We start from the raw sequence: 26,306 nt of genomic DNA on the forward strand, positions 1-26,306 counted from the left end.
TCTTGTTGTTGACTTTACTACCTGCATGAAGGTGGTTGCCACTGCATGATTTGGAGTAGTATATCTTGGTGGTCTCTTTGCAAGGAAATGGAAGTGCTAATGATAGAGGCGGGCGGGATCCTCCACTTGCTTTAGAATGAGTTCTGAGAAGGTGTTGGAAGTTGTATCCTTGGTGAATGTACCAGCTCTCTTCCTATCTCTGGCCCTCATTGTCATACCTTCAGTTGGTAGCTTTAGTGCTTCAGTCACTATGTCCTTGTTAATAACCATTTTGACCTTCTGTCCCTGCTGATCCATGATCTGGGCAGATCCATCCTCTTTAATTGTTGATAATAGTTCATAAGCTCTCTAGAAATCTACTCCATATGGCTCTTGATCATAGAATTCTCTAAGTCCTAACCTTCTGTTGGCTTCTTTTGTGGCTGGCTTTGCCGCTAGATCATAAATTTCTTTGGGTAGCATCTGCAACTCTACTTCGTTTCCATCTTCACTCTTGAACCTACCGGTGAAGACTGTGGTGTTATGTTCTTCAAGTTGCTCTTGATAGGTAGGTTACCTTGGTCGTTTTCATTGAGCTCGGATCTAACTGGTACGGTGGCAATTATTGCAGCTTTTCTTTTTTATTCATCCTCTTCTTTGCTTTCACAACCGCTTGCATTGCACCTATTAGGAGAATGCAGTTCGTAGTTGGAAAATTCCACAAATTTCCTCTCTGAAATGCCTTGTGTCTGAATTGCTGGCAAGTGGTGTCCATTTTGCTTCAAATTAATTTTGGAGCATGCATCGATGCATAAAAACATTTAAAGATCAGAACCATGCAATCCAGGAATTTGCAACCAAAATAAATAATCATGATTATTTACAGTAGGAAAAATTTTTGATATTTTTTTCACTTTTGACTTCATAGGCTTGAGAAATATGTCATTTAGATACTTTGAGTAAAGTGTGGGCTTATTTAAGTGCACTGGGTGGAAATGGTGCCAGATTTAGGCTTTAGACTACTCTGAAATAGTGGATATAAAGGGATTTTGGGTTTTTGTGATCCAAATGTGATCAAACGTGATTGGTGGGCTTGTCACATCGTACTTTGGTCCCATAAGGTCAAAGTTGAAATTTGAACTCATTCTGGCAAAAAAGTAAATAATCACGATTATTAACTTTTCTATCAAATTGGACATTTTTTGTTGCAACTTGGTTCTAGACATGATATAGACTCTTTGTGAGATATGGGATGATTTGGATCAAAAAATGGGACCATTAACTCAAAATTTGGACAAAAGAGCCTTTAGTGCTTTTTTTTTACAAAATCTGAAATTTCCTTAATCTTTTGGGCTCATGTTTGACATGTGGCTTGAGATAGATGTGTACAAGTGATAGGTGAAGTGACATGATGATTTTCAAGCCAATTGTGCACAAAAGTAAATAATCGTGATTATTAACTACAGGTGCATTTTTTTCTTGAAAAGATAATTTTATGACCTACACAGCTTCATTACATCTAAACAAGTCCTAAAATGAATTTGGTAAGATTTGATCGCGTCGACATCACTTCGTGCTCTTGCTGACTCTAAAATCACTAGATTTTTTTACTACTTGGTGTGTAGAATTGTTTGGTCACTTTTGAAGCCATGGACTTGTTTGCTACATAGTCCTGATGCTACTTATCCAGTTTGGGCTCATTCGGAGTCAGTGTGACTTCATATGTCAAATTTGACACTTTGTAGTCTGAGTTTTTTCCTGTTGTTTGAGAGCTTGCCTTGACTGTTTTCTTGAAGCCATCTAGGTACATTGTGTGTAGACCTTGTCTATAAGCTGTCGCCTGTGGAGTCAGAATTCAATTCTGACATGTGGCCAAAACCTAGATTATTTACTTGGGGACCCCCTTGAGCCTTGCCAAAAAGTCATCTAATGATATGGAAGTGTTCTACTATCTAGGGGTATGCTACAGTTCAAGTCTCGTCCAATTCGATTGAGCTGATAGGCCGTTATGGTCCTTTTTATGTCGTAGGAATTCGTACATGGCTGAGATTCTAGGGTTTTTTCTGGGCCTAAACTTGCTACCCGACCATATAGAAACGTTATTTGATAAGTTTAGAACTTACCCCTCATGTCTCGTGTGAGACGTGCTGAAAATGGGCGACTATGGACTCAGAAAATCACGCGCGAAGAAGGTAGAGAGCTCTCTTATCCAAGAGAGCTCTCGTCTCCAAGAAGGTAGAGAGCTCTCTTCTCCAAGAGTGACTAGTGGAAATGAGGTGATTTTGGGCTACCTTGGATATCTATACTCGGACTTCCCAAACTATTTTTCCCCAGATTTCCCTGTTAGTCCTACTAGGCCGTAAAATCTACGTTATACTCAAAAAATTCCAAGATCGGACTCCGTTAGCTTGTTCTGCAAGAATTTGCAAAAACAGGCCTAAGCGACCTAATTTAAGCTTCTCACTTTTGTTTGTCATTTTGATTGAAAATGTTTGTGCATGTCCATGATCTTGTTCTTCTTATCATTAGCATATCTTCAGTTTCTCCATCTGAGCTCATTTGTTATTTATTATTAATTTTTGACTTGTTTATTAAAAAATCAAAGAAAAGAATAAATTACACTAAAAAAGAAAATTGAAATATCAATAATTAAGAAAATCCATTGAAGAACACTATTTTATTACTTTTTGGTGGATTTCTCCATTTTTAAGCTCCAATATCAAGAAAAGTTGATAAAAATAAGAAAAAAATGCTATTTTTTAATGTATTTTTTGATAGTATATACACTATTTACACTCATCGGGGAGATGTTATCAGTTGAAATTTTCCTGTTGATGATTTTTAAGGGCATTATTAGGTAATTTTACAGAACCGCACGTTAACATCCAACTTTTCCTCCCTCTTTAAACATTGCCCTTAATTAATGAAGTTTCTTTCCACCCCTCCTAGATGGAGTACTTAGGGACGACTGTGTGCATAGGTTGAACAATTGTGTCTATGCATAGCCGTGGTTGGCTCTACCATGATGTGAAGGTCAATGCAATTTAAACCAGTATGCAGTGCAAGAGTTGGGTTTTGAGTAGTTAACTCAAGGGTTTCAATCTTTGAAAGGTGACAAGAGCATTAGTTAGCCCAAAAGGCATAACCCTATAGGCAAAAATACCACATTCAGTTGCAAAGGCAGTTTTATGTTGATCTTTGGGATCAACCACAAGTTGATTGTACCCTGAAAAGCCGTCTAAAAAGCTGTAAGCTTCTTTTTCTGCAACTCGTTCTAAAACATGCTTGTTGATTGGAAGAGGGTAGTTAATTCTAATGGTGGCTGCATTCACTTTTTTGATATTGACACACTCTTAATTTTTCATTTTTCTTGGTTACCACCACAATTGGAGACACCCGATCTGTGTGTTCAATTTCATAAATGAATTCAGCTTCCTTGAGCTTTTCTATCTCTTCTTTGATCTTTTTGGCAAATGTTTCATTATAAGTATATGGATGTTGTCTACTTGGCTTCGCATCATCTCTCATAGGTATGGTATGTTGACAAATTTTTGGATCAACACCCTTGAGATCTTTAGAAGACCAAGCAAAGATATCTCGGTATTCTTTCAGTAAGCTTAGCAAAATCTCTTCTTCTTCTTCAATCAAGTCGTTAGCAATGTAGGCAGGTCTAGGCTCTTCTCCTAGTTCGTGGCTAGATCTATTTTCATTGCATTTTTAGGTCCTTCATATGACTCGCCCTATTTTCTTAATTCCCTTATAGGTTGTTTGACTATAGGAAAGTATATTTCTTGTAATGGGATAGAACACTCATTAAATCTTTACTCTCTTCCTCGGTTGTTTCCATTTCAGTGGTATACATCTCCTTTAGAGTTTTCTTCAACTCTTGATATTTTTCCTTTCGGTCAAGTCATGTCATGGATGATTCATCATCCTGATACTTAGGTTTTGATTGAGTTTCCTTTCTCATTTTCCTTGATGTTTTTGATGTTCCTTGTTTGTTGTCTGAAGGATATCTACCCGTGATTTTGTCTTTGACACAATCATGTGCATCTATCTGCATCAAAACCTGTGTTCTACTAGAAACTGATGGCATAGGTCTAGATTTCAAGTTTTTTCTTCTATACAATTTTTGTCTTCTTGTTTTTTGGTTTGGAAAGTCAAAAAACTTTTCCTATCCTCCTTTTGAGAGTAGGTGGGCTCTAACATGTTCTTTTTTGACCTAGAATCATCAGATGTAGTTGAATGTTCTTCAAACTCATCAGTAGCATCATAATAGAGGTCTGAAAAAACTGGTTGAGCTTTCAGTAAGTCCTTGGGTTCGTGAACTTCATCTTCAATGTAAATGGTTGAGATCATTTGTATGGGAATTATGTCATAACCATCCTCATTGCAAAACTGAGTAGGCATAGACGTATTCACACATACATCCATTGTTGCCAAAATTTGAGTCCACTTAAATGGCTCAAACAAATGCTCCGAAAAGGGAAGATACATTCTTCTTGTTTTAAACTCCCGTTTTCTGAGGCTCCACACATCCAAATAGGTGTATCTTTGTTTAACCAAGATGGAAGCTTTGATTCAGCTGAAGAAACTGAGTCAAATTCTTGAATGGGTGTTTGCATGACATCCTAATAAGTGTGATCTTTCAGATTAACCCTTGTGATTGATCTCACTTGCTTCAAGTACAGGTAATTGTTTCCCCAATCTTAAATGAGCTGTACTTGCCGCATGAATGGTCTTCCCAAGATGATTTTATAGTTAAGTTTCTTTCCAAAGTCCACTATCGCAAAAGTATGTTGATAATCAACTCCACAGGAACTAAGTATCACTTTGCCCTAGGGGTCTTGCTATGTGTTCATCCGCCAATTGTAATTTCATTTGAATTTGTATAATGGTTGGTTTTCCCCATAATTCCCATACTTCTTTTGTGGCTATGGCTATGCTAGCTCCACATCCAGTATTGCCATGGTTTCTACATCATTATATCTCACCGGAAGGGTTGTGTTTCCTTCTTTCCCTTCATAGTATTCTCCAACTTTGTTCATAGGGACAAATCTAATCTCCTCGTTATCTAGTTCGTTTCAATTTACCAATCTTTTTGCAAATAGCCCTGTTATCCCTACCTTCTCTAGAGTTTTTTGTAAATCATTCCATAAATATGGTGTGATTTTTAACAGTTCTCCCAAAAGTAAGAGTACATTGAATGGGTGTTAACATGATTGAATGGATGTTCTCCACCTCGAGGATCTGTTCCGCTCTCTTTACTTGAGTGGTTTTACACACTATGGACTCCTCTTTGTTGTCTCCTAAGTAAGAGGGTAGTGTTTTTAGAGTCATTGGTTTAGACATTTCTGATGCTTCAGAGCCGCAATCCCCATACAAGGATTGTATATCCATGTCCATATCAGGAGGTAAATTGTCTAACCAGATTTCCTCTATAGGAGCTGATTTCAAAGTTATGCTCCCATCATTAATCTCTCTTACTTTTTTCCATAAACGTCCTGGCCAGTCTTCTTCCACAAACCAAATTCCATCTAAAGCATCTTCATTGTTAGGCACTATGAGTTTTGGCTCTTTAGTTTCAAGGTGGGGTTCTACCACCACTTGGGGTTTCTCTTTATTGGTTTCTACCACAAGCTCCTCAGGTTTTGCTATACTCTCAAGCTTGCGTTTTTGTTTTTCCAGCATTTCTTGAGTAATTCTTACCAAATTTTGATAAGCTTCAAGCTTAGCTGCTTCCATATCTGGAGAAGGATAGTTTTTTCATTTGTTTTCCATGTTTTGGCCTGCTTTAAGTCCCACTTCGGAAGCTCCCAAGGCCGCATCGATTGGCTCAAAAATTTTGTCTACCAAAATTGATCCTCTAGATTTCATTGTGGTTTCCTTGATTTCACTCCCAATTTCTTTCACTTTTTTTTGGAATAGTTTCTTGGCTTTTTCCTCAATTTCATTCTTTTGTTTTGTTTTCTCATCTCATACCTTTGACTTCCTCTTTTCTTGGTTTATTGAGAGGAATTCTTAGTATTCTTTGATTCATCAGAGGAGTTATGTTTCTTTTTCTTAGCCTGGGCTCTAGTGATCACCTTGATTGGAACAATAGGTTCACTTTCCAAAAAGAGCTACTAGACATCACTTGGACTACATTCACCACTGCTTTTCCTTTGTTTAATGGATTTTTTGGACAATCTTCAAGGAAGTGTCCTTCCTTTTTGCAACATTATGTACAAAAAGCTTCAACTGGCTTAATGTCCTTGTCAGGTTCTGGGCATTCATTTTTCTAATGATCATCTGCACCACAATTATGGAAGTTTCTAGTCGTTGGCTTCATCATGGGTCTTACCATTGGAGGTCTAACACCTTGATTAGCTACATAGTACATCGGTGCAAGCTCTGGTGTAGCGTAAGTCTCAGGTTCTTCCATTGAAGGTGGATGTGAATTATACCACTCTCCTTCTACCATTATTGTAGATGGGCTAGGCTCAACATAAGGTGTAACAGGCACTAGTGCTTGTTCATCTATGACTCCTTCTGAATGCATGTACTTTACAAGCAATGCATTATGTCTAGGATATGGAGGTTGTTGACCCAACACTCCATACCCATCGGTGGTCTTTGTGTTGGGGCCATATTAGGCTGATATATGTGCATGGGTTGTCCTTGTGGTCTCACAAGCACATATTTTGGTCGGTAATAGGACTCATTGGTCTCATGGTTAGTCCATTTTCTTTCAATAAACACCATTTTTGTGGTCTCATTGTTTGTCCCTGTTGAGGTATCCCTTGTCCTGGTCCTCTCATAGGTTGTTTTTGCATGTTATTCATCATTTTGTTTGTCCTTTTGAGCATGTCTTCTATGGTTGTAAGTGGTGCTACAGCAGTCGTTCCCACTTGTGTTGGTTTTGTGGATGTTGTTTTCTCAGTATCCTTAGGGACATCTTCTTATTATCACAATTGTCTCCCAAGTCAATAGCATCTAATACGCACTCTTCTAGGGTCATATGCTTCATGATATACAATATATCATGAAGTTTTTTTATGAGAAATCCTTCTAGAAACAATGACACTAACCTTTCTTCTGGTGGTATTTCTAATTATGGACATCTTGCAATGTATTGCTTCATCCTAGTTGCACAATCCCCAACAGACTCACCTTGTTTCTACTTGAAGCTATAGATTTGAGCTACCGTATTAAGTTTGATCCTAGTTTTGGAACATGTAGCCATAAATCCCTGAGCTAATGTATTTATATCCATGATTGGTGGAATATTTTGGAACCATGTCAAAGATTTTCCTTCTAAATTCATTTCAACTCCCTCAAATTGAGTGTGGAAATCCAATATGCGTTCTGCTCTTACCACTTGCTTGAAGCTATTGGTCATATGGATCCCCAGATCCATTGTATTTTCTGACCCATTTTTGAAAATCAGCTGCTCTGACACGTTTATTTGGCTCAGCTCCAACTCTTCTGGCAGTTGGTCCTATCTCGAGTCCTTCAAACTAATATGTTGGAAATAGTGACTCATGTAGCCCCGGACTGGCTCTAATGTCACTTGGCTTTCTTCGTGATGAGGTAGGTTTGGGTTTTTTTACATTGCTTCCAAAAGATCTCTCGCGAAGTTCTTCTCTTGGATTAGGATCAGGTTCTTGTCCCAATATCCAATCTCTTATGGAGTACCCTTGGTATCTGGTCTGTTCTACCTCCTCAGGACTCACCATAACAAAGTTATTGTCATAACAATCCCTAAATAGGTAAGATGGTAGATCTGTTGAACCCTTATCTTTTATCTTGAAGATATAGATTATCTTCATCGGTGTTAAAACTGCCTTGATTTGGTATGAGAGGTCCATAAATGCTCCTTGACGTTCCTATCCTCCCAACAATAGACTCCAATCCTAGGATTATCCGTGCTAAGACATTTCAAAGGTTTCAGCTCAACTTGATTGTATCCCTTGAATTCTAAAGTCGGTGGACCTTCTTTTGCTGCCATATCCGGAATGATTGTATTTACTTCTAAACCCCATTTGTCTATCACATCAAGATTTTCAACTTTTACATACTGAGTCCCGTTTTTATTCATTTACATTTTCCTTGTTTGTTTGCCCTAATTTCCTCTTCAAACTCTATGTCATGGTCATCAATACAAATGGCATACTCTTCATTAGGATCTAGGTAAACCTAGCTCCATGGACATTAGTCTTATAAAAGGTGAGTATGTGCTTATATCGCACTGTCATTCCGGTTCCTGACTGAGTTAAATAGGAAGACATTTCAGATGTTGAGTAAGTGTCTGAGACTTCTTCTAAGATAGTGCCCAAGTGATCACCTTGATTCACACTCTCTTCGGTTGATACTCTACTAGCGATCTCTCCAAATATGCCTTGGTTTGCTAGTATATGACCAGATCTAAAGTTCATATAGACTTGTTAAGCCCTAGATGGAGTACTTACCATCTGATTGAATTGCTATCCGTTTTTCCACTTGACTCAAATTCAACTCCTGTTAAACTCTCGGTTCTTTGCCTGCAACCTGGTTCATGTGTCAGTTTCAACTAAGTTAGCAATTTTCTCTCAGAGATTGTACAACTTTTTCTAACTATTGTGACTGGACTGCGTATATCACTTCAAGTTGAGCTAAGTGAGTCAGCAAATGAGACTTTCAGATTCTACCTTTGCAAAGAGCTAAAGGACTAGTCTGCAACCTGGAAACTGAGTTAACATGTACCAATTTGGATTCGATGGAACCCAAACTTGACCAGTGGCCTTGTATTATGTTGTTCTAACACTCTATAAGCTCAAAAGTCCAAAATCCATAAACCGGCTTGAAGAATTTTCTTATCTGTGATGTCAGTTGAAAAATGACCGCCTGCATCTTCAGTTTGGGCCTCAGTGTGATAACCTACATTCGTCCTTTTAATGGCACACATCGTGAAGTACACCATCAATACTCAACCTATAGAGCGCTCCAGTAATAATGGTGAACTTCAGACTTCAAATAATTAGTGCCTTTTTCTTGTTTTGAGACCAATCTTTTGGGAATTTTCCTAGCATACACTTCTTGTCATTCTCGATCCGGCTCTTCCTTAGTTGTTCTTTGAAATAATTCAGTGTCTATTGGTTCATCTCTCAAAGATGTTTCTCTATAGCCTTTAGTGATTTTGGAAAGGAAATCACCCTCGCAATGTGATTTTCTTGTCTTGTGGAAGATCTTGAATTCAAATTCCATTAAGAACATCATCCACCTGATTAACCTTCCTTGTATGATTACTTTATTAATCATAAACAATAAATCTTGATGATCAATATAGAAGTGGAATAGCTTTCCTAGTAGATAATGTCTAAATTTGGTTGCATTGAACACCATTCCGAGTGCCTCTTTGTCTGTTGTTGAATATCCTTGTTGTGATGAATTGATCCTTTGACTGGCAAAGTAGACTGGGTAGTCTTCCTTCCCATCAGGCTGGGCCAATATAGCCCCCATCGCCATTCTCGAAGCATCAACGTGTACATGGAAGACAATATCCTAGTTGGGCTAGCGAAGGACTGGCTTCCTCCTGATTTCATCTTTTAAGCATTGGAAACTGCGTTCACATTCTTCAGTCCATATGTATTTATTCCCTTTCTTTGTGAGCTCATATAGAGGTAATGCTGTGTCTGCAAACATATGAACAAATCTTTCATAAAAATTAATGTACCCCAAGAATGAACTCAATTCTAAAACTATGGTTGGTGCTCTGGCTTGCTGAACACTCTTAATCTTATCTTAAGTCATCTCAATACCATTTCTTGAGACAATATGTCCCAGTAGCCGACCCTTCCAGACCATTAAAATAGATTTGAATGGATTTAAACAGATCGTCTTCTCCCTGCACTTCTCAAATACCATTTCCAAAAACAATATATGCATCTCTTCAGTGGAAAAGATAGTAGATTCATCCACAAAGATGGCCATAAATTTTTGCAGAAACTCACTGAAGATCTCCATCATAAACCGCTCAAAGGTTGTTGGAGCATTACAAAGTGAAAATGGCATTACCAAATACATAAATGCTCCCCATTCAATGACGAATTTCGTTTTAGCTCTGTCTTCTGGTGCAATCTTTAGTTGATTGTAACCATTGTAGCCATCCATGAAGCTACACATCTCATGGCCTGCAATCTCATCTAACATCATATTTGTGAATGGTAATGGGAAGGGATCTTTAATGGTTTGGAAATTCATTTTCCTATAATCCACGCATACTCTGAGCTTACCGTTCTTTTTTGGGACAACCACTATAGGAAATAACCAGTCTCGCTGCTTGCCACTTCTATGATGAACCCAGCTTTAAGTGGATTATTGATTTCCTCCTTGACTTCTTTGCATAATTAGGATTCATTTTGTACCTCTGCACTCATATTGGTCTGGCGTCAGGCTTTAGTGGTATCCGATGTTGGAACACTTATGGATCTACTCCCTTCAGATCCGTATGTTCCCAGCAGGCAAATACGTCTTTGTATTTCTAAAACAGTGCCTTGGCCTTTTTCTTAATTTGTGGCTTTAGATATTATTGATTTTTATCATGTTGGGATTCTCCTCTGAGCCAAGATTCCATTCTTCTAACTCTTGATCATCTAGAAGCAACCAATTTGGTCCACCTCCCTTTCTCCTGGCCAATGACTCTACTTCCTTCTCTATCTGAATACTAGCGACATAGTTATTAAATGGATTGCTGACTTCCAGTAGATTATCATGAACATCTAGTGTGAGTACTACTGGATTTTCTTCATTAGAAGCAGATGAATCGTTTACTAAGGGTTCTGGTCTAAAGTTAAGCGTTTTTTATGTAGACTAAATCTGGTACTCGACCATCAATTTGAATTGACCTTAGTCTATTGTTTAACTCAGTAAATTGTTTTGAGTATTGCTGTTTCTGTTGTTCCGCATGTTCCTTGTCCATCAAAACTGCACTGAGATCAACTTTTGTTATGTAAAAGATGTTCATGGAGGCTAGCATCCTCTCGATATTCTTTGTTCCATACTTCTTACACAGCTCCTCTGGTCTCAAGGCTTTTCTCCATGTTCTGGTGTTGTCTGCCTTTATCTGTTCTTCTACTGGAGCCTTGAATCATTAATTTTTGGTTTGCGTAGTCATGTATGGCTCCAGCAGTAAGCCATGGTCTTCCCCAGCTACATAACATAGGCTCCTTGAAAATCCAACATCAAAAAGCTGGTTTTGAACTTTTCTTTCCCCACCCTTATCTGCATGTTTTTTATAAGACCAGTGGCTTGGACTACTCTATGATATGTCATACTTATTTTGAATGGAGCTTGTGTCATCTCTATTATTTCCAATTTTTATATGAGATTCTCACCAAGAATGTTCACTCCACCACCTCCATCCAAAATGACACCAGATAACGATCCTCATTGCTTTTTTTATTTTATAGTCTATCTAGAACATCGGAACTTCATCATCTCAAATGGCTGCCAAATCCACTGTTCTGACCTCTGCTTTGGCTTTTCTCTTTTGTCTGATGCAGTTGGCCGCTTTTGGCAATGTGCATCGGATGTCATCTAATCCCATTGTTAACTTCTAGATTCGTTCACAAACCTTCACATATATATTTCATCTTACTCATTGCGCAAGCTGCCACTGTATGAACCAGAAGACTTCTCCTCATAAGAATCTTCAGAATCCAGTTCATTGGTTCGTCTCTGGTGGCTGACTGGCTCTATGATGAATCCACCTGATTCTTTCTCATGTCAATGTTTCCAGCTTTGGCCAAGTCTGCTCTGACTTGCCTTGTTTCATCAACCAAGTTGTGTACTGCATCAATCATAGACTCCTCGAGTCTATCTATTGCCTTCTCATTTCTTAGTTCTGAAGATTGGGGTGGTAACTTTTAAATGGTTCGGGCTTCTGAACTCTTTGGTTGTTCTGGAAGGTTTCTTGACAAGTTCTCCCTGATTTTTTCTACAAAGTTCCTTTGTTCGTGCCATTCATCTACAATCTTCTCCTTACCCTTAGCCTTCCATACCTTTCTTTGTTGTTCCCACTTTTGGGCTTCGGTATTCTGATTCTCTTCTTCAGTGAGGAGCTCTTCAATTAGTACCCCCTTGCTTCTTGTGACTACTCTTACTGGTACTGGCTCTGGTGGTTTCTAATTAGCTACCTCTAGCTTCGACAAGTCTGGACACTGAGCTGCAAGTAGCCAGACTTTCCATAACCATAGCAGTTCATGTTCCTCTTGGAGAAGTCTCCTCTGCTTCTACCCCTTCCAGCTCCATTCTGGTAGCGTCTCCAATCCATTTGAGTGCTCATATTGGCTTCATTTTCTTTAGACCCTCTCACTCCATCAGCTTTGGGCACTTCCCCGTTGGTAAGTCCGATCATTGAGAGGTCCTTCCCTTTTTAAAATGATGGATCCTAATCCCGCAATTGTTCCAGACGTGACCAAAGGCCTTACAATATGTGCACTGGGAACACTCATTCAACATATGATCCTTTGATTGACATTTGGAGCATCGGATTTTTGCTTTCCGCACTGAGGGTCTTGTCTTTGCTATCTAAGCAATTTTTTTGGACATTTCTTCAATCTTTCTAGTGAAGGATCCCTTCTTAGCTTTACTTTTGTCATATGGATCGCTTTCAGAAGAACTGGAACTAGAAGTGGATCCAAAGCTCTCTTCATTGGAAGATTCATCGTCACTGGATTGTCTTCTCCTGTGGCCCTTCTCCTTTTTTGCTTGCTACTCCAATTTCAGTGCTCTTTGTACCAAGTCATTGAATTTCTTTGTCGGTGTCGGTACCTCCTGCTTTCTCAACTTCTTACTCTTAAAGCCGTTCAAGAACCAAGCTCTCAATCTTTTTTCCGAGGAAGGTTCTTGCAGTTGTGTGGTCAATTCTTTTATTATTTGCACATAACTTTTGACCGACAACTTGCCTTGCTTGATCTTATCAAGCTCACAAAGAATATTTTCATCCCCCCTATTGTCTGAATATTCCAACTTAAAAGCTTTAATGAGCTTGTGATACGATCTTAGTCGACACGCTAGGTAATGGTAGTACCATTTTCTAGCTGCACCCTTCAATGTTTGAGGAAAATACTCCTCCCATTCATCCTCATCAATATCTTTCAGCTCTACATACTGCTCAAAAGCTTGTATGCGTACATCGGTATCATTCTTTTTTCCACCTTTGAATATTTAAAAAGAAATTTTCAGGTCAGTTAAATGTTCCTTGCTTTTGCTTTGGTCCTATGTGTTGGCTTCCTATCGCATGACTTTTTCTTATCAATGTGATCAATACCAGCCTCACAGTTCTTTGTCTCTGTCTCTGAGAGTGTCTCTTCTACTGTCTTCTTGGTTTCCTTGTCTGATGAGCGATGAGTTCTTTGACTCATGTCACTCTCATCAACTTGTTTTTTACTTTGAGATCCATGAGACCTATTTCTCTTTGTAGTCCTTGCAGCTCTCCTACGCGTGGAATGACTAGAATGCTGTGAATCCCTTCATTCCTCAGTCATGCCCCCTTCTGGAGCAACCTTAGTTTCATTCCCATGGTGCTGATCGGTTTCAGAGCCTAATTCAGTCTTCTCTAGAATTGGACTGACCCTCTCTGGGTTATTAGTGAAGCAAGTTGTTGGTCTTCAACCTCTTGTGCTCGTTCTGGGTGGCATTGTGGACATGCAATACCTCTAATACTAGCTAGGAGGTAGTTCGCTTGTCCTAGAGCAACTTAGCTCAAACCACCATGATCATCAAAATGGAATGAGATGGATGTGTTTAGATAGCTATTCCAAGTTGGTACTTAGAACTAAAGATATCAGATTCAAAGTATTCAAATAGCACTTCAGACTACTAGAAGACAAAACTAAAAAATGAAATAATGACAAGACACTATTATTGAGACTGAATTTTGGATTGCGTTCAGAATAATCAGATTACAACTGGTGAGCATCAAGTATGCCAGTAAATGGCTCTGGATTTATAGAAAGAGAGAGAGAGCGCAGCAGATGATTACAAGTGATACAAAGATCACAGGAGTGTAAAGAGTCTAAGAGTACAAGTATCTCAGAATCTAGGTGTCTTAAGACTCCTCAATATTAAATAGTGGGTCCTATTTATAAGCTGTCGGACTGGTGTTTGACTGATTGTGCACTGTCAGTTACTGTGGTAACTCACTGGTTACTGCTTCTAGAAGCGTCAAGACGTCCCACCAGTCTTGCTAGAGGTAGTTTTTGCCTTCTACAGGGATTATACCCTTAATGGAACTCTCGACTTGCTTCACTCTCGCCAGCTCACGCATACCTTGCTTCATCAACTCCACAATCCACAATCACAAGGCACCACTACAATTCGTTTTGTGTGTAGAAGATGCCTCCTTTTCTAGGCCAAAAAGGTTGCCCTCTCTCATAAGAGACACACGTGTGTGTAGTCGCCCTTGTATAAACAAGTTCAGCTTAAAGTCTCCCATGTGTCCATGTGTGGCCGTCCTTAGGTAGACAAGTCTGCTTGAAACTCGTCCATGCACCCATGGGTAGCCGTAGCCAAGTCCGCCTGAAACTTTGCCACCAGCTACCATTAAATTCGAACACGGGGCAAGACTTTCGACCACCCACTACCAATCATTGACCAAACCGGCCAACCGACCGACCGTTTTTCGATCACTTTTCAATCGTCATTCGGCCATCATATTCCAGCAAAGCTCTTGATTGGGCATGAATTTTTTGCTTTCCGGCTAGTGAGAGCCTCCATAACCTAGCCCACTGTATGATACAATTTATGTTGGATTGTTATGTGCATATTTAGACACTATGTTGCAAGATTCTAGTAATATATGAAGTTATAGGTTCTTCGATATTTTGATAGGATAGCGCAAGAATGGGTGGGAGAATATGCATTGGGTTCCAGATTGTAATTGTATTTGTTGAGATTGAGACTATCCCATCCACTAGGTGTAACAGTAGAGAAAGACATCTAATTATCATAAAGAAGCAAGTCTTTTCATACAAGAGACTATTAGATCATTTGAGAGCCTAAGAGGTGGGAGTTTCTATCTCATTCCCAATATTTCTAGTCTTTGCTTTCTTTGTGTTTTCATGCTTTCCTTACCTAAGTTTTCCTATGCATGCGCTACAATTCAAATTGTGTAAGTTTTGTGAAGTAGAGATAGCTTACTTCAACGACTCGACCATTTCATTCACTAGGTGTAACCCTAATGAAGGAAATTAATCAATATAGATAAGCAATCCTTTTCAAAGAAGATCATTTTAAAGCCCAAGAGACGGGAGTGGCAAGGCTTTCTATCTCATTCCTAGTCTCTCTATTCTTTGCTCTATTTGTGATGGCATGTTCTCCTTTCATCCGGTTCAATGCGTGCACTACAATTAAAATTCTTCTTCTTGAAGTGGCAAGGCTTTCAGTCTCATTTCCCTTCTCTCTATTCTTTGCTTTCTTTGTGATACTATGGCTCCTTTGTCCATTTTTTTTTGTGCATGCACATGTTAAGTTTCGCTAGGTAGAGACTCCTTTGAGTGTGTCTATTGCTATCTGGTGGAAACATGTTGGGTATGGTTCTCATGGAGGTAAGTGGGATATCTAAAACGAGGTGCTACATTACCTGTTCTTGGTAAGAAAGAGCAACACGAATCGCCTTACAAGATGGGCTTCTGGAGAGAGGGCAATGGGAGAAGGTGTAAGGTTGATTTGCACAGGTCAGAAGCTCATGGTGCTCTCTTGATCAGGAAAAATTCCCCCCTTCTCTTCATGGTGCATGTAGACTGTCGACTAACTATATATAAAGCTCGACCTTTGCATTGGTGTGTTGGAGAAGGAGACAATATGTAGAGAAATGCTATATGCAGTACTTATAGCCGATAGGATCAGAGCAAAGCGTACAGGTTTTGGACCACAGCGGATGCAGGTGGCCTCCACACACACCCCTGGCCACTTCACCAATGCTGCAAGCAGCGTGGCAGTTTTACTTTTCGTTCAGTCAGTGGTTGAGGTGCGAATGGCAGCAGCCAGGAAAGGAATTGCTTGGACTGAGCACACCCTCGTACATTTTGCCATTCCAATCGGATAGCTAGACTTAAATATAGTTGCATTGAGTTCTTCCAGGCACAACTAAGGACCATAGATTAGCATTTTGAACTTTCAAATACTCTTGGTGCAAGGTGCAGCTTACTTCCTCTGTACCAATATCTTGTCATAACGAGTTCCACCAAACATGCTCCCTTAACAATGAATTCTAAAGTGCTAAACTAGTTCCGAGTGACTGTGAAGAGAAGAAAGGACTACTGATCAATTCATACATCCTACAAGAGTTCCAAAGGTAAAGAAAAACCAAGACAAAGGGCACATTCAAACCTATGACGTACAATATAGCACTTCTCATTTTTCACAGAAGATGCAAACATCAGCAAGGAGAACACCAGCCCTTAATTCATCTATTTACCATAACTTGCAAGTAAACTACTGACACCGCCATAAATGCTTGAGTAAGGGAGACCGAAGCATATACTGAACCAAAAATTAAATTCAAGTTTTCCTAGACCTAACACAATACTTGGCCACAATAACATCTAACGATCCTAGCAGGAAAACGTTCCACACGACAACACAAAGTGGACAAGTGCACTGCACACGATTCGATTCAGTTATATAATTAAAAAAGAAAAGGAGACAGACAACTGAGACAGAAGAGCCCCTTAAAAGCTGTGACGGAACATTTAGAAGGAAAAGAACAGGTAAAGAGCTTTGGCAGCCAGGAAGACCTTGATACACTCTGAATGAAAATCCTTTGGACCAAACTACTCTAGTACATCTAGATCAAAACTAGCCTTCCACAGAAGCTCAATAGCAGCTTCAACAATGCTCCTCTCTACACCATAAAAACATTAAGGAAAAACTTTTTTGCCTCCTAACGGGCAGGACAAGGTTACCGAGACAGTTCAGCAAAGGTATATTATTGTTTTTATTCTTCTTTGGCATCTTCTGAAGGAGGCTCGGAGTGATTTTCTCCTTCCTTGACTTCTTTTGCGATTGTTTCGACCTCTTTCTGATCTAGCTCAGGAACTTCTTTCACCATTGATTCAACCTCTTTCTGCTCTTGCTCCGGAACTTCCTTGACAGCCTTCTCCCGCTTTGTCACATCCTTTCCCTGGAAAACAGAACACATTTACGTCTTTCGTACAAAGCCTCAGCTTTGTTGACCCATCCCTCAATGCAAATCTCACATGATATAGAGCATATAAAAATACACATAAGAACTTCCTTCTAAAGCGAACCTTTAAGTAAACAAACTTGCACATACAAACAACTAACATTCGAGCATACATGCACTTAATATATTCAAACATGCACACAGTTGCCACATGATAAGACACTCCTTCCCTGAGGCGTGTACTACATCACACATAGGACATTAAAAGAGCACATGGGGTCTTGCCTCTTCCAAAGTGAATGTAAAGACACAGGGACGAAGTCACTCACACAGGCACACGTACGCACGTATATACGTTACACCATGTACATGCACAAACTTAAGTAGCCATTTTGAAGTTTGAACAAATGCATGGTGTCTGTGGTCTTGAAACACGTGTCCACGAATCCATAGAAATGTATACAGTAGGCACCTCACATTGCAGCATTTAAGTGCACGTCTAAATACCTGAATATATATATATATATATATATATATATATATATATATATATATATATATATATATATATATATATATATATATATATATATATATATATATTTGTTAAACAAGGAAACCCATGGTTGCACACCCCTGTGTATAAGTACAGACACGACACACAAAACATAATGCATGAATGCCTCCAATGAGCTTATGCATCCGAATGTCATACACAAAAGGCAAGTCTGGCCCTCACCTGATCTGCAGACTTTTTAAGAACTGCAGGCCGGATATGTCCTCGAGGAACCTTGGGGATGTTCTCATGATCCCAACCAAGAACAGAAGAAATAGCATGTCCATAACCAGCATGTTCAGGCCGCATCTGCTTTCGCATCTTTGTGTGTATGACAAGACTTACCAGATTCCAAAATGTCTTGCTTCTTGCTGCATCCACACTGCGGCAAACCAAGCACTCAAAGGATCCAGCATTGCACTTGTCAACATACAAGTCTCTAAGCTCTTGATTTTCTGCAAATAAACTGCTGAAAAACTTGAAAGATGAGGCTTCAACTTCTTTCTCTTCTTCAGGAGTTTGCTGAGGCTCTTCGGGCTTCTTTTCAGTCTTAGTGCTATCCTTGTCAGTCTCCTTGCAGCCCTTGTCAGTCTCCATGCTATCCTTGTCAGTCTCCATGGTATCGTGTTCAATCTCCTTGCTACCCTTGTCAGTCTCCGTGGTATCCTTTTCAGTCTCCTTGCTTTCCTCCACCTTTCCATCCGACTGAACCGCATCTGCAACTCCAGACTCATTGAGCTCAGGTATACCAAGAAACTCCATTACTTTTTTGCAAAGCCCTCTTTGCATTTCGAGAGCTGCTTCTAAACCCTTTATCTCCTCCTCAGCCTTGACCACCGCTTTGTTATCGTTTGAGGGCTTCTTCTTCTTCTTCTTCTTCTTTCCTTTCTTGGCATTCCTGGCATTCTTTGTAGGTGTTGGCTTCTGCACCTGACTATCGGCCTTTCTCTTCTTAGCAGTTCCATTAGCGTCACCTTTCTTGCCCTCGGACTTCTCCACTTTGTTAGTATCTACACCAGTCCTGAACAGAGAATGAAGCTCTTGAGTCTCCTTGGCGAGAGATGCAGCCTGCGACGCAGGCGCTGCTTTGGCATAGGCTTTGACGGATTTATTTGCAGGCTGGGCAGTGTCTTGCTTCGTAGAAGGGCGCACCTTCTCCTCGGAGAATCTGACCTTCTGCGTTTGCTTAAAAGGCTTCTTTTTGGGACCAAGTCTCTGTGGGGGGGAGCCTTTCCTCGTGGGCATCGTGCGCGGCGGGCGGTGACGATACGGAGAAGAAGCAGGAGCAGACACGTACCGGGGGAGGAGAGTATCCGGTTGATAGGGAGCGCCGTAGCCTGCAAACGGGTCTGCTGAAGGTAAGCCATAACTGCTTCGTCTTTCCAAGGCGTACGAAGACGGGTAGCGAGGCGCGTAATATCCTGCAGCAGCCTGACGATGGGGGTCGAGATTGTACAGGTATCCATCCATGGCGAAGACGAAACAAGGCAGTCGGAAACCCTGGCAAGCGGAAGAAGAGATGGATCAAGAACTTCAAGAGTTCTTGTAATTTTAGGGTTGTGGTTTATGTCTTGATATTTTTGGATCCAGCTGGCCTACCACACAATTTTTGAAAAAATACCCCTCTAGGCTAATTCGTGGAAGTTCCCAAAATACCCCTCAAATTTCAAAAGTTCCCAAAATACCCTTGTATCTATTTTGGTTGGATTGGTCAAAAATTTCTGATCGTCATTCCATTTTGACAATTGAGATCCTTTTTTGCGTGCTTAGCATGTAATTTGTCACAAATTACCTTGCAAAAAAAGGCAATTATGTATAAAAATAATGAAGCAATTCATCTCCAAAGTCCACATAACCAACTCAAATTCAAGTTTTAGCATCTTGTATTGATAGACAATCAATGTTCTTATGAAAAGCTATAAAATTGTTTATCTTTGGAGAAATTTAATCTCACAACTAGGGATATTTTAGGAATTTAGGAAAAATTGAAAGGCATTTTGGGAATTTATGACAAAATATTGAGGGTACTATGGGAATTCTTGAAATTTGAGGGGTATTTTGAAAATTTCCATAAATTAGAGTTTGCGCTCAGTTATGGCATCTTGCAATGACGGTTTGTCATTGGATGCACAAGTTGGTGTATCAGGAAGATCTCAGAGGCGCAGACATGTGGTTTGTTGGCATTGTGGCAGAGCAGGACACATGAGGAGACGTTGTTTCAAGCATTGCAGACAACGGAGGATTCCATTGGTTGTTGATGAGAATACGAGTGTGGTAGACACTCCTACTTCCGCAGGTTCATCCAGACATGCGTGGACTTTGTTGCACGATTGGCAACTTGACAGTGGTGCTTTACGCCATGCTACTCCTCGTAGAGAGTGTTTAGCACGTTTTTTGCTATCAGACAGGATGGTGTCAATGGTATGGTGACATTCATTTGCACTTCGCCAGTGGGAATATGCTTGTGCTCCATGATGTTCAGTATGTGTCTATTGATGCTCGTAGGAGTTTGATCTCCATCTCGCAGCTCATAAATCATGGGTGTCATGTTCAGTTGACTGATGAGTCTTACTTGATGAGGAGAGGTTCGCTCGTGATAGTGTGAGTCATCATGGTGCTTGTTTGACTCTTCTCTACGTTCTTGGTGTCAAAGACACCATAGTCTGTGTGAGTCTATTGCCATGCAGACATTCGCAGTCTAGACGGGTACACTTTGCTGATGAGCAGCGTGAAACTATGCTCATTGTGCATGCAGGTTCTAAGGATAGACATGTAGTGCATGACAACTTTTTTTGAGTGCACAACTAGGGCAGCCACCCACCGATGGTGGTGACAGATTTTGACGCTTTGCAAGTCAGGGTAGTGAGTCACATGTGAGAGACAGTGCAATCTCAGTGACTTTGCAGATATTCATCGAGAGACTAGACACATATCTTTTGTGAATGAGCTTCAGAGTGTTGTGCACGACATGTCTATAGATGCAGACTTAGAATGGCCATGCTCTAGCGAGGCATAGCATATTGATCCTCTTAGGATAGAGATGCCTCCTACCATAGAGATGAGCGATATGGAGTTCTTTGGCATGCTCATGCTAGAAACTGATATGGTGATCCTAGGTCATGTGGATATAGTCCTTATGCACAATGAGGGAGTGATGACCACCCTAGAGTTAGGATTGACACGTCCATGCGCGACTAGCTCTAGTGCTGATGCAGTGAGGGTTGAGATACCTTCTGCAGAGAGATTGACAAAGGTCACTGCACATGGCGTAGATGCAACTGGCACGGATATGCTGGCAGAGATTACATGTTTATCATTAGCCATCGGGACTCTCATGTACAACCTCTTAGTGTCAAGACCCGACATAGCAGCGAGTGGGAGCGTTTGCAGTTGGGTTATCAGCTGAGCGATGATTGACACTAGCACGATGCATCATGGAGCAGTGCAGGTCATTACGGGATACCTGCAGGATATGCATGTTGATTCTAGCAGGGATATACACTTTTGCACACCGCTAGAACCTATATGGCGGCATGCATCGACTTTGAGAGAGCCAGTGGGTATAGGTTGAGACGAGTTTCCTCCCTATACCTTTTTTATGCATTGCTAGGTCCTATAGTAGTACCACTTATTGGCACATTTGCATTTAAGTGGGAGATTGTTGGGGTAAAGGGGGGGTAAAGGCGGTGTGTCTCTTACCCTGGTCAGATGGGCCAGAGAAATCTGACCGCCCATCACTTGTACACACCCTATTCTTTACTGGATAGAAGAATAAGGGGCTCTCTCACACACATTGTGGTGAGCTACTCCAACCACATCATGTGCTCTCTCTCTCTCTCTCTCTCTCTCTCTCTCTCTCTCTCTCTCTCTCTCTCTCTCTCTCTGTGCACACACGCACCGCATTCGAGCACTCAAATCTCTCTCCCCTCGTAAGCTGGAACCGCCAACCAACTCTATCTTTCCTTCTATCTCGCTATGATCGCCATCCAATCTCTCTCTCTTCTCTCTCTCTCTCTCTAGGTTGCTATAGACATTGCTACAAACGGAGGCACGGAAAGTCTTGCAAAATACAAATATAACATGCTACAAACCATCAAATGAACAAACCTGAGTACCTGACAAATCGCACAAATCCATAATCGAGCTAAACAGGATCTGAAGGAGACAGAGAACGGGAGAGAGCACGTGTAGGTGCACCTCTTAGAGCGGAGTGCTACACCTGCACGGCAAGAGAGAAGAGACAAGAGGAGAGAAGAAAGACACAAGCACTGGGTGCAATCTCCCCCGTGCAAGAGTGAGTATTTCCCTCTTGCACATATTTATTTATAGATTCTTCAATGCAAAAAATTGAATACACATTGGCCAGCCGGGTATAAATGGCCATAGCTTGTAATGAGAACTTTGAGTAATAAATGTGCATATCCCTTATCCATAACATACTCCAGGGTTGGGAAAGCAACTGTCCTCTGTTGCAAGGTACATAAGTGGTGGGATCCAGTGCGAGCTACAAGATGTTGGGTACATGCCTGCATAGCACAATGAGTAGTTGAAAACCAAAAGAGTAGCGATGATTAGTAGGAAGCAATTTAAAACTGCAAAAATGTGTAACATGTGGATGGTGTGATGGGAGTGCATAAAATGAAGTAAATGTACATAGGTGTGGAGTGCAGCATTGATAAAAAATGTTGTTCCAAATAGACCACCATCTGGCACCCTTCCATATTTCCATATCAATTCATCATATCCGTTCATATCAATCCAATATATACCAAATGTGGGAGGCTGGTTCCACATATAATGTAACCACGGAGAGTCCTGCCTTACGAGACGTAGGCACTCTAGCACACATGTACCGACATCCATAAATTTCCATAACACTATTGCAAAGCGGAGAGTCCTGCCTCACGAGGCATAGGCACTCTAATACACGTGTCAATAACCATAAATTTTCATAACAAGATGTGGAGCGGAGAGTTTTGCCCTCTTTAGACGTAGGAACTCTAACATGTGTAGAAATTTTGCCATTCCAATTCAATTCAACCCATAAGATCATTGCCATCAATATACAATGTCGCAACTAATGTGTTGGGTAATGTGACCAAGGGTTTGTGTGAGATAAGGGCGTGCTTGGTGAAGTGTATTGTATATGTGAGAGTAAGTGTTAAACCACTGATGATTGTCGCAACAAAATTAGAAGCAAATTAGTGATGATGACATCTACAAGAACAAGTGTTAAAGAAAAGAGAAAGTGTCATAAAATCTAATATCTAACCAGCCCAAATGATTTTCTCATATTAAACTGATCATTTAATGTGGGAGAATAAACGGGAACAAGGGTTAGAATATATAGATGTACTTATGGATCTATCTCAACACGAGGCCAAGGTCAAAAGTTCCAAATGAGAGATGGTCTATCAAAGAGCAATGCTAGCTATTGGAGCTTAAAGACCTTAGGGTTAGCTTCATTAAAGACTTCCAAAGGTTAGTGTTAAAAGTCCTTTGACCTTAGGCAAGCTAGGGATGTGCTTGAGGTGGGAATATGGCCCAAGCTTGAGGTGCTTGTCGTGCTTGCTGACTAAGGTGCTTGAGGTGCTTGTCGTGCTTGCGACTAAGGTGCTTGAGGTACTTAATGACTAAGGTGCTTGAGGAGTTCCAAAAGTCAAACAAGATCCCTACTCAAGGGGGGACAAGCCCTCATTGGAGGATCATGGAGAGAGAACACACACACCCTCACAACAAGGCAAGCTTGGTCTAAAGAAGCAACAAGGACACTTGTCAAGTTCCTCTCCATGTTGCCCTCATGGTGTGCCTAAAGCCTATTGATTGGCCACTCAAGGGGTCCAATGATAATTTAGCTAATTTGATTAATTGTTTATGCATTTATCAAGTCCTCTCTCTCAAAGGGGAAAGGGGGACACTTGTCCCAAGGCTAGCATGGTTGCTTGATTTAACTAAAGCATGTGATTGGCTAAGCTTGTGGGGGTCCAATCAAATTCTCTCATAAGCTAGAAGGAGGGGTCGACCAAGTGAAGCTAGGGGTGTGCTTGGAGGGGTACTCTCTCTCTCTCTCTCTCTCTCTCTCTCTCTCTCTCTCTCTCTCTCTCTCTCTCACACACACACACACACACACACACACACACACACACACACACACACACACACACAAGATCATTCTTGCTTGGCAAAGTGCAAGAGCTCCATCTCCTTCTCGAAGCTTGTTGAGAAGTTGAGAGCCTACACCAACACTCTTGGCTATGGAATGCAAATCCAACCAAAAGCCATGCTCCAATGCTTAAGCTTGCCATCTTTTTCATCATCATTATTATGCTATTATGCTATGCTATCCAAGAAGAGTGATGATAAGTGAGGAACTATCTCTTTCTCGTATGTTACTTATTCTTCCTCTTCCCTATCCTCATTCTCCGCTAGCTCTCTCCACCTTCGAAGGTGTTTGAGGCTTTGGGACTGAGGCCGGGGATGGTTAATGCTTTTTACAAGATTATGTTATGCTCATGATGCATGAAGCTTTCCATCTTCATTGCATCACCTAGGTCACAAGGAACACAAAGATTGTGTTGTACCATGTCATAAAATATAATATCTAACTTTACCAAATGATTTTCTCATATTAAACTGATCATTTGATATGGGAAGATACAAGGGGAACAAGAGTTAGGATATAGATATGTGCTTCTAGACCTATCTCAACAGGGGACCAAAAGGAGAAATGGTTGCATCTCAATAGGGGTCAAAAGGAGACGGTCTACCAAAGAGCAATGTGCAATAAATGCTTCTAGATTTACCTCAGCAAGGGACCAAGAGGAGAAATGGTTACATCTCAATAGAGGTCGAAAAGGAGGTAGTCTGTCATAAAATCTAATATCTAACCAACCCAAATTATTTTCTCATATTACACTGATCATTTAATGTGGGAGAATAAATGGGAACAAGGGTTAGGATATAGACATGTGCTTGTAGATCTATTTCAACACGAGGCCAATGGTAAAGGGGCCCAAATGACAGATGGTTTATCAAAGAGCAAGGCTAACCAATGGAGCATGAAGACCTTAGGGTTAGCTTCATTAAGACCTCCAATAGTTAGTGTTAAAAGTCCTTTGACCTTAGGTAAGCTAGGGTTGTGCTTGAGGTGGAAACCCGGCCCAAGCTTGAGGTGCTTGTCATGCCTGATGACTCAGATGCTTGAAAAGCTTGTCATGCTTGAGATGCTAGGGTTGTACTTGAGATGAGAACCCAGCCCAAGCTTGAGGGGCTTAAGGGACAAGCTTGAGTTGAGAACTAGGCCCAAGGTTGAGGAGCTTGAGGTGGCACAAAAGTCAAACTAGATCCCTACGAGGAGGGGGTGAGCCATGCAAGGATGAGGGATGGTTGCTTGACCACTCTCTCTCCCAAAGGGCATTTGGCAAGTAGGACACATGTCAAGCCCCTAGATAGGCTACCCTCATGGTGTGCCTAAAGCCTATTGGTTGGCGACCCAAGGGGTCCAATGATAATTTAGGAGATTTAATTAATTGACTTTGCATTTATCAAGTCCTCTCTCTCAAAGGGGAAAGGGGGACACTTGTCCCAAGGCTACCCTTGTTGCTTGGTATGACTCTTGCTTATGATTGGCTAGGCCTGGAGGGATCCAATGAGCTTCAACCATGAGCTACAAAGGAGGGTCGACCAAAGCAAGTAGGGGGCCTGCTTAGGGGGTATACTCTCCCCCCTCCCCCCCCCCCACCCACACACACACACACACACACACACACACATTCTCATGGTGTATTGTGCAAAGTGCAAGAGCTCCCTCTCCTTCTCCAAGAAAGTAAAGGTTGAGAGGCTACACCAACACTCTTGGCTATGGAATGCAAATTCAACCAAGAGCCATGCTTCAATGCTTAGGCTTGCCATCTTCTCCATCTTCATTATTATGCTATTGTGTATGCTAGCAAGAAGAGTGATGATAAGTGAGGAACTAATTCTTTCTCCTATGAAATGTTTCTTCTTCCTCTTCCCTACCCTATTTCCCTGTTAGCTCGCTCCACCTTCGAAGGTGTTTCAAATCTTGGGACTGAGGCTTAGGATAATGCTTTCCACAAAGTTTATGTTATGCTTGTGATGCATGAAGCTTTCCATCTTCATTGCATCACCTAGGTCATAAGGAACACAAAGATTGTATTGTAACAAGTCTCTCTTGATGGGAGAAATCATAATACAAATGCCTATTGAAGTTGGGACCGGCTCCACATAAATACGGTCCTCAACTGTTGTCATGTTCTCTAAATTCTCTCTCTTGCAAAAGTATTGTTCATGCCAAGTTAACTAAATGCTATGTTTATGTTGCTAATTTTAATTATGTTCACCCGCTATGCTCACACAGTAATTTCTCAAAAGTATTCCCTCTAATTTTCGCTACTCTCAAGTTAATACGCCAATTCCATTACATTGGTATCAGAGCATTTGGTTTCTCTTTTCTTGCTTAAGAAGAGATTTCCTTAAGTAGCCTATAGATGGTTGATTTTGTTACTTATATTAGGGTAAGTGGAACTCAAATCTATTGTCGGTTTTGTTGAGCCCAATATGTGGGATATGGTGCACACCTCGGGAGCTTTGGACTTAATA

At 40.7% G+C, this 26,306-nt stretch overlaps 1 protein-coding gene across 1 annotated transcript; it reads right to left on the reverse strand.

Annotated features, from left to right (window-relative positions):
- Positions 1 to 16,788: 16,788 nt before the first annotated feature.
- LOC147461453 (uncharacterized) lies at positions 16,789 to 19,212 on the reverse strand. The gene is made up of 2 exons (XM_086509012.1): positions 17,868 to 19,212; positions 16,789 to 17,125 (listed from the first exon to the last, which is right to left on the reverse strand). The coding sequence occupies exons 1-2, from the start codon at positions 19,152 to 19,154 to the stop codon at positions 16,940 to 16,942; spliced, it is 1,473 nt and encodes a 490-aa protein (XP_086365138.1). The 5' UTR covers positions 19,155 to 19,212; the 3' UTR covers positions 16,789 to 16,939.
- Between the last annotated feature and the right edge of the window lie 7,094 nt (positions 19,213 to 26,306).

This window comes from Adiantum capillus-veneris, chromosome 3 (assembly GCF_014529385.1).
Source record: "Adiantum capillus-veneris isolate H3 chromosome 3, ASM1452938v2, whole genome shotgun sequence".
Lineage (NCBI taxonomy): Eukaryota > Viridiplantae > Streptophyta > Polypodiopsida > Polypodiales > Pteridaceae > Adiantum > Adiantum capillus-veneris.

Bases quoted from the DNA above. Each gene is read 5' to 3' on its own strand.
- LOC147461453 (XM_086509012.1), bottom strand. From the start codon at position 19,154: ATGGATGGATACCTGTACAATCTCGACCCCCATCGTCAGGCTGCTGCA. The intron at 17,126-17,867 runs GTGAGGGCCAGA...TCTGTTTTCCAG, and splicing joins TTAAAAAGTCTGCAGATCAG to GGAAAGGATGTGACAAAGCG.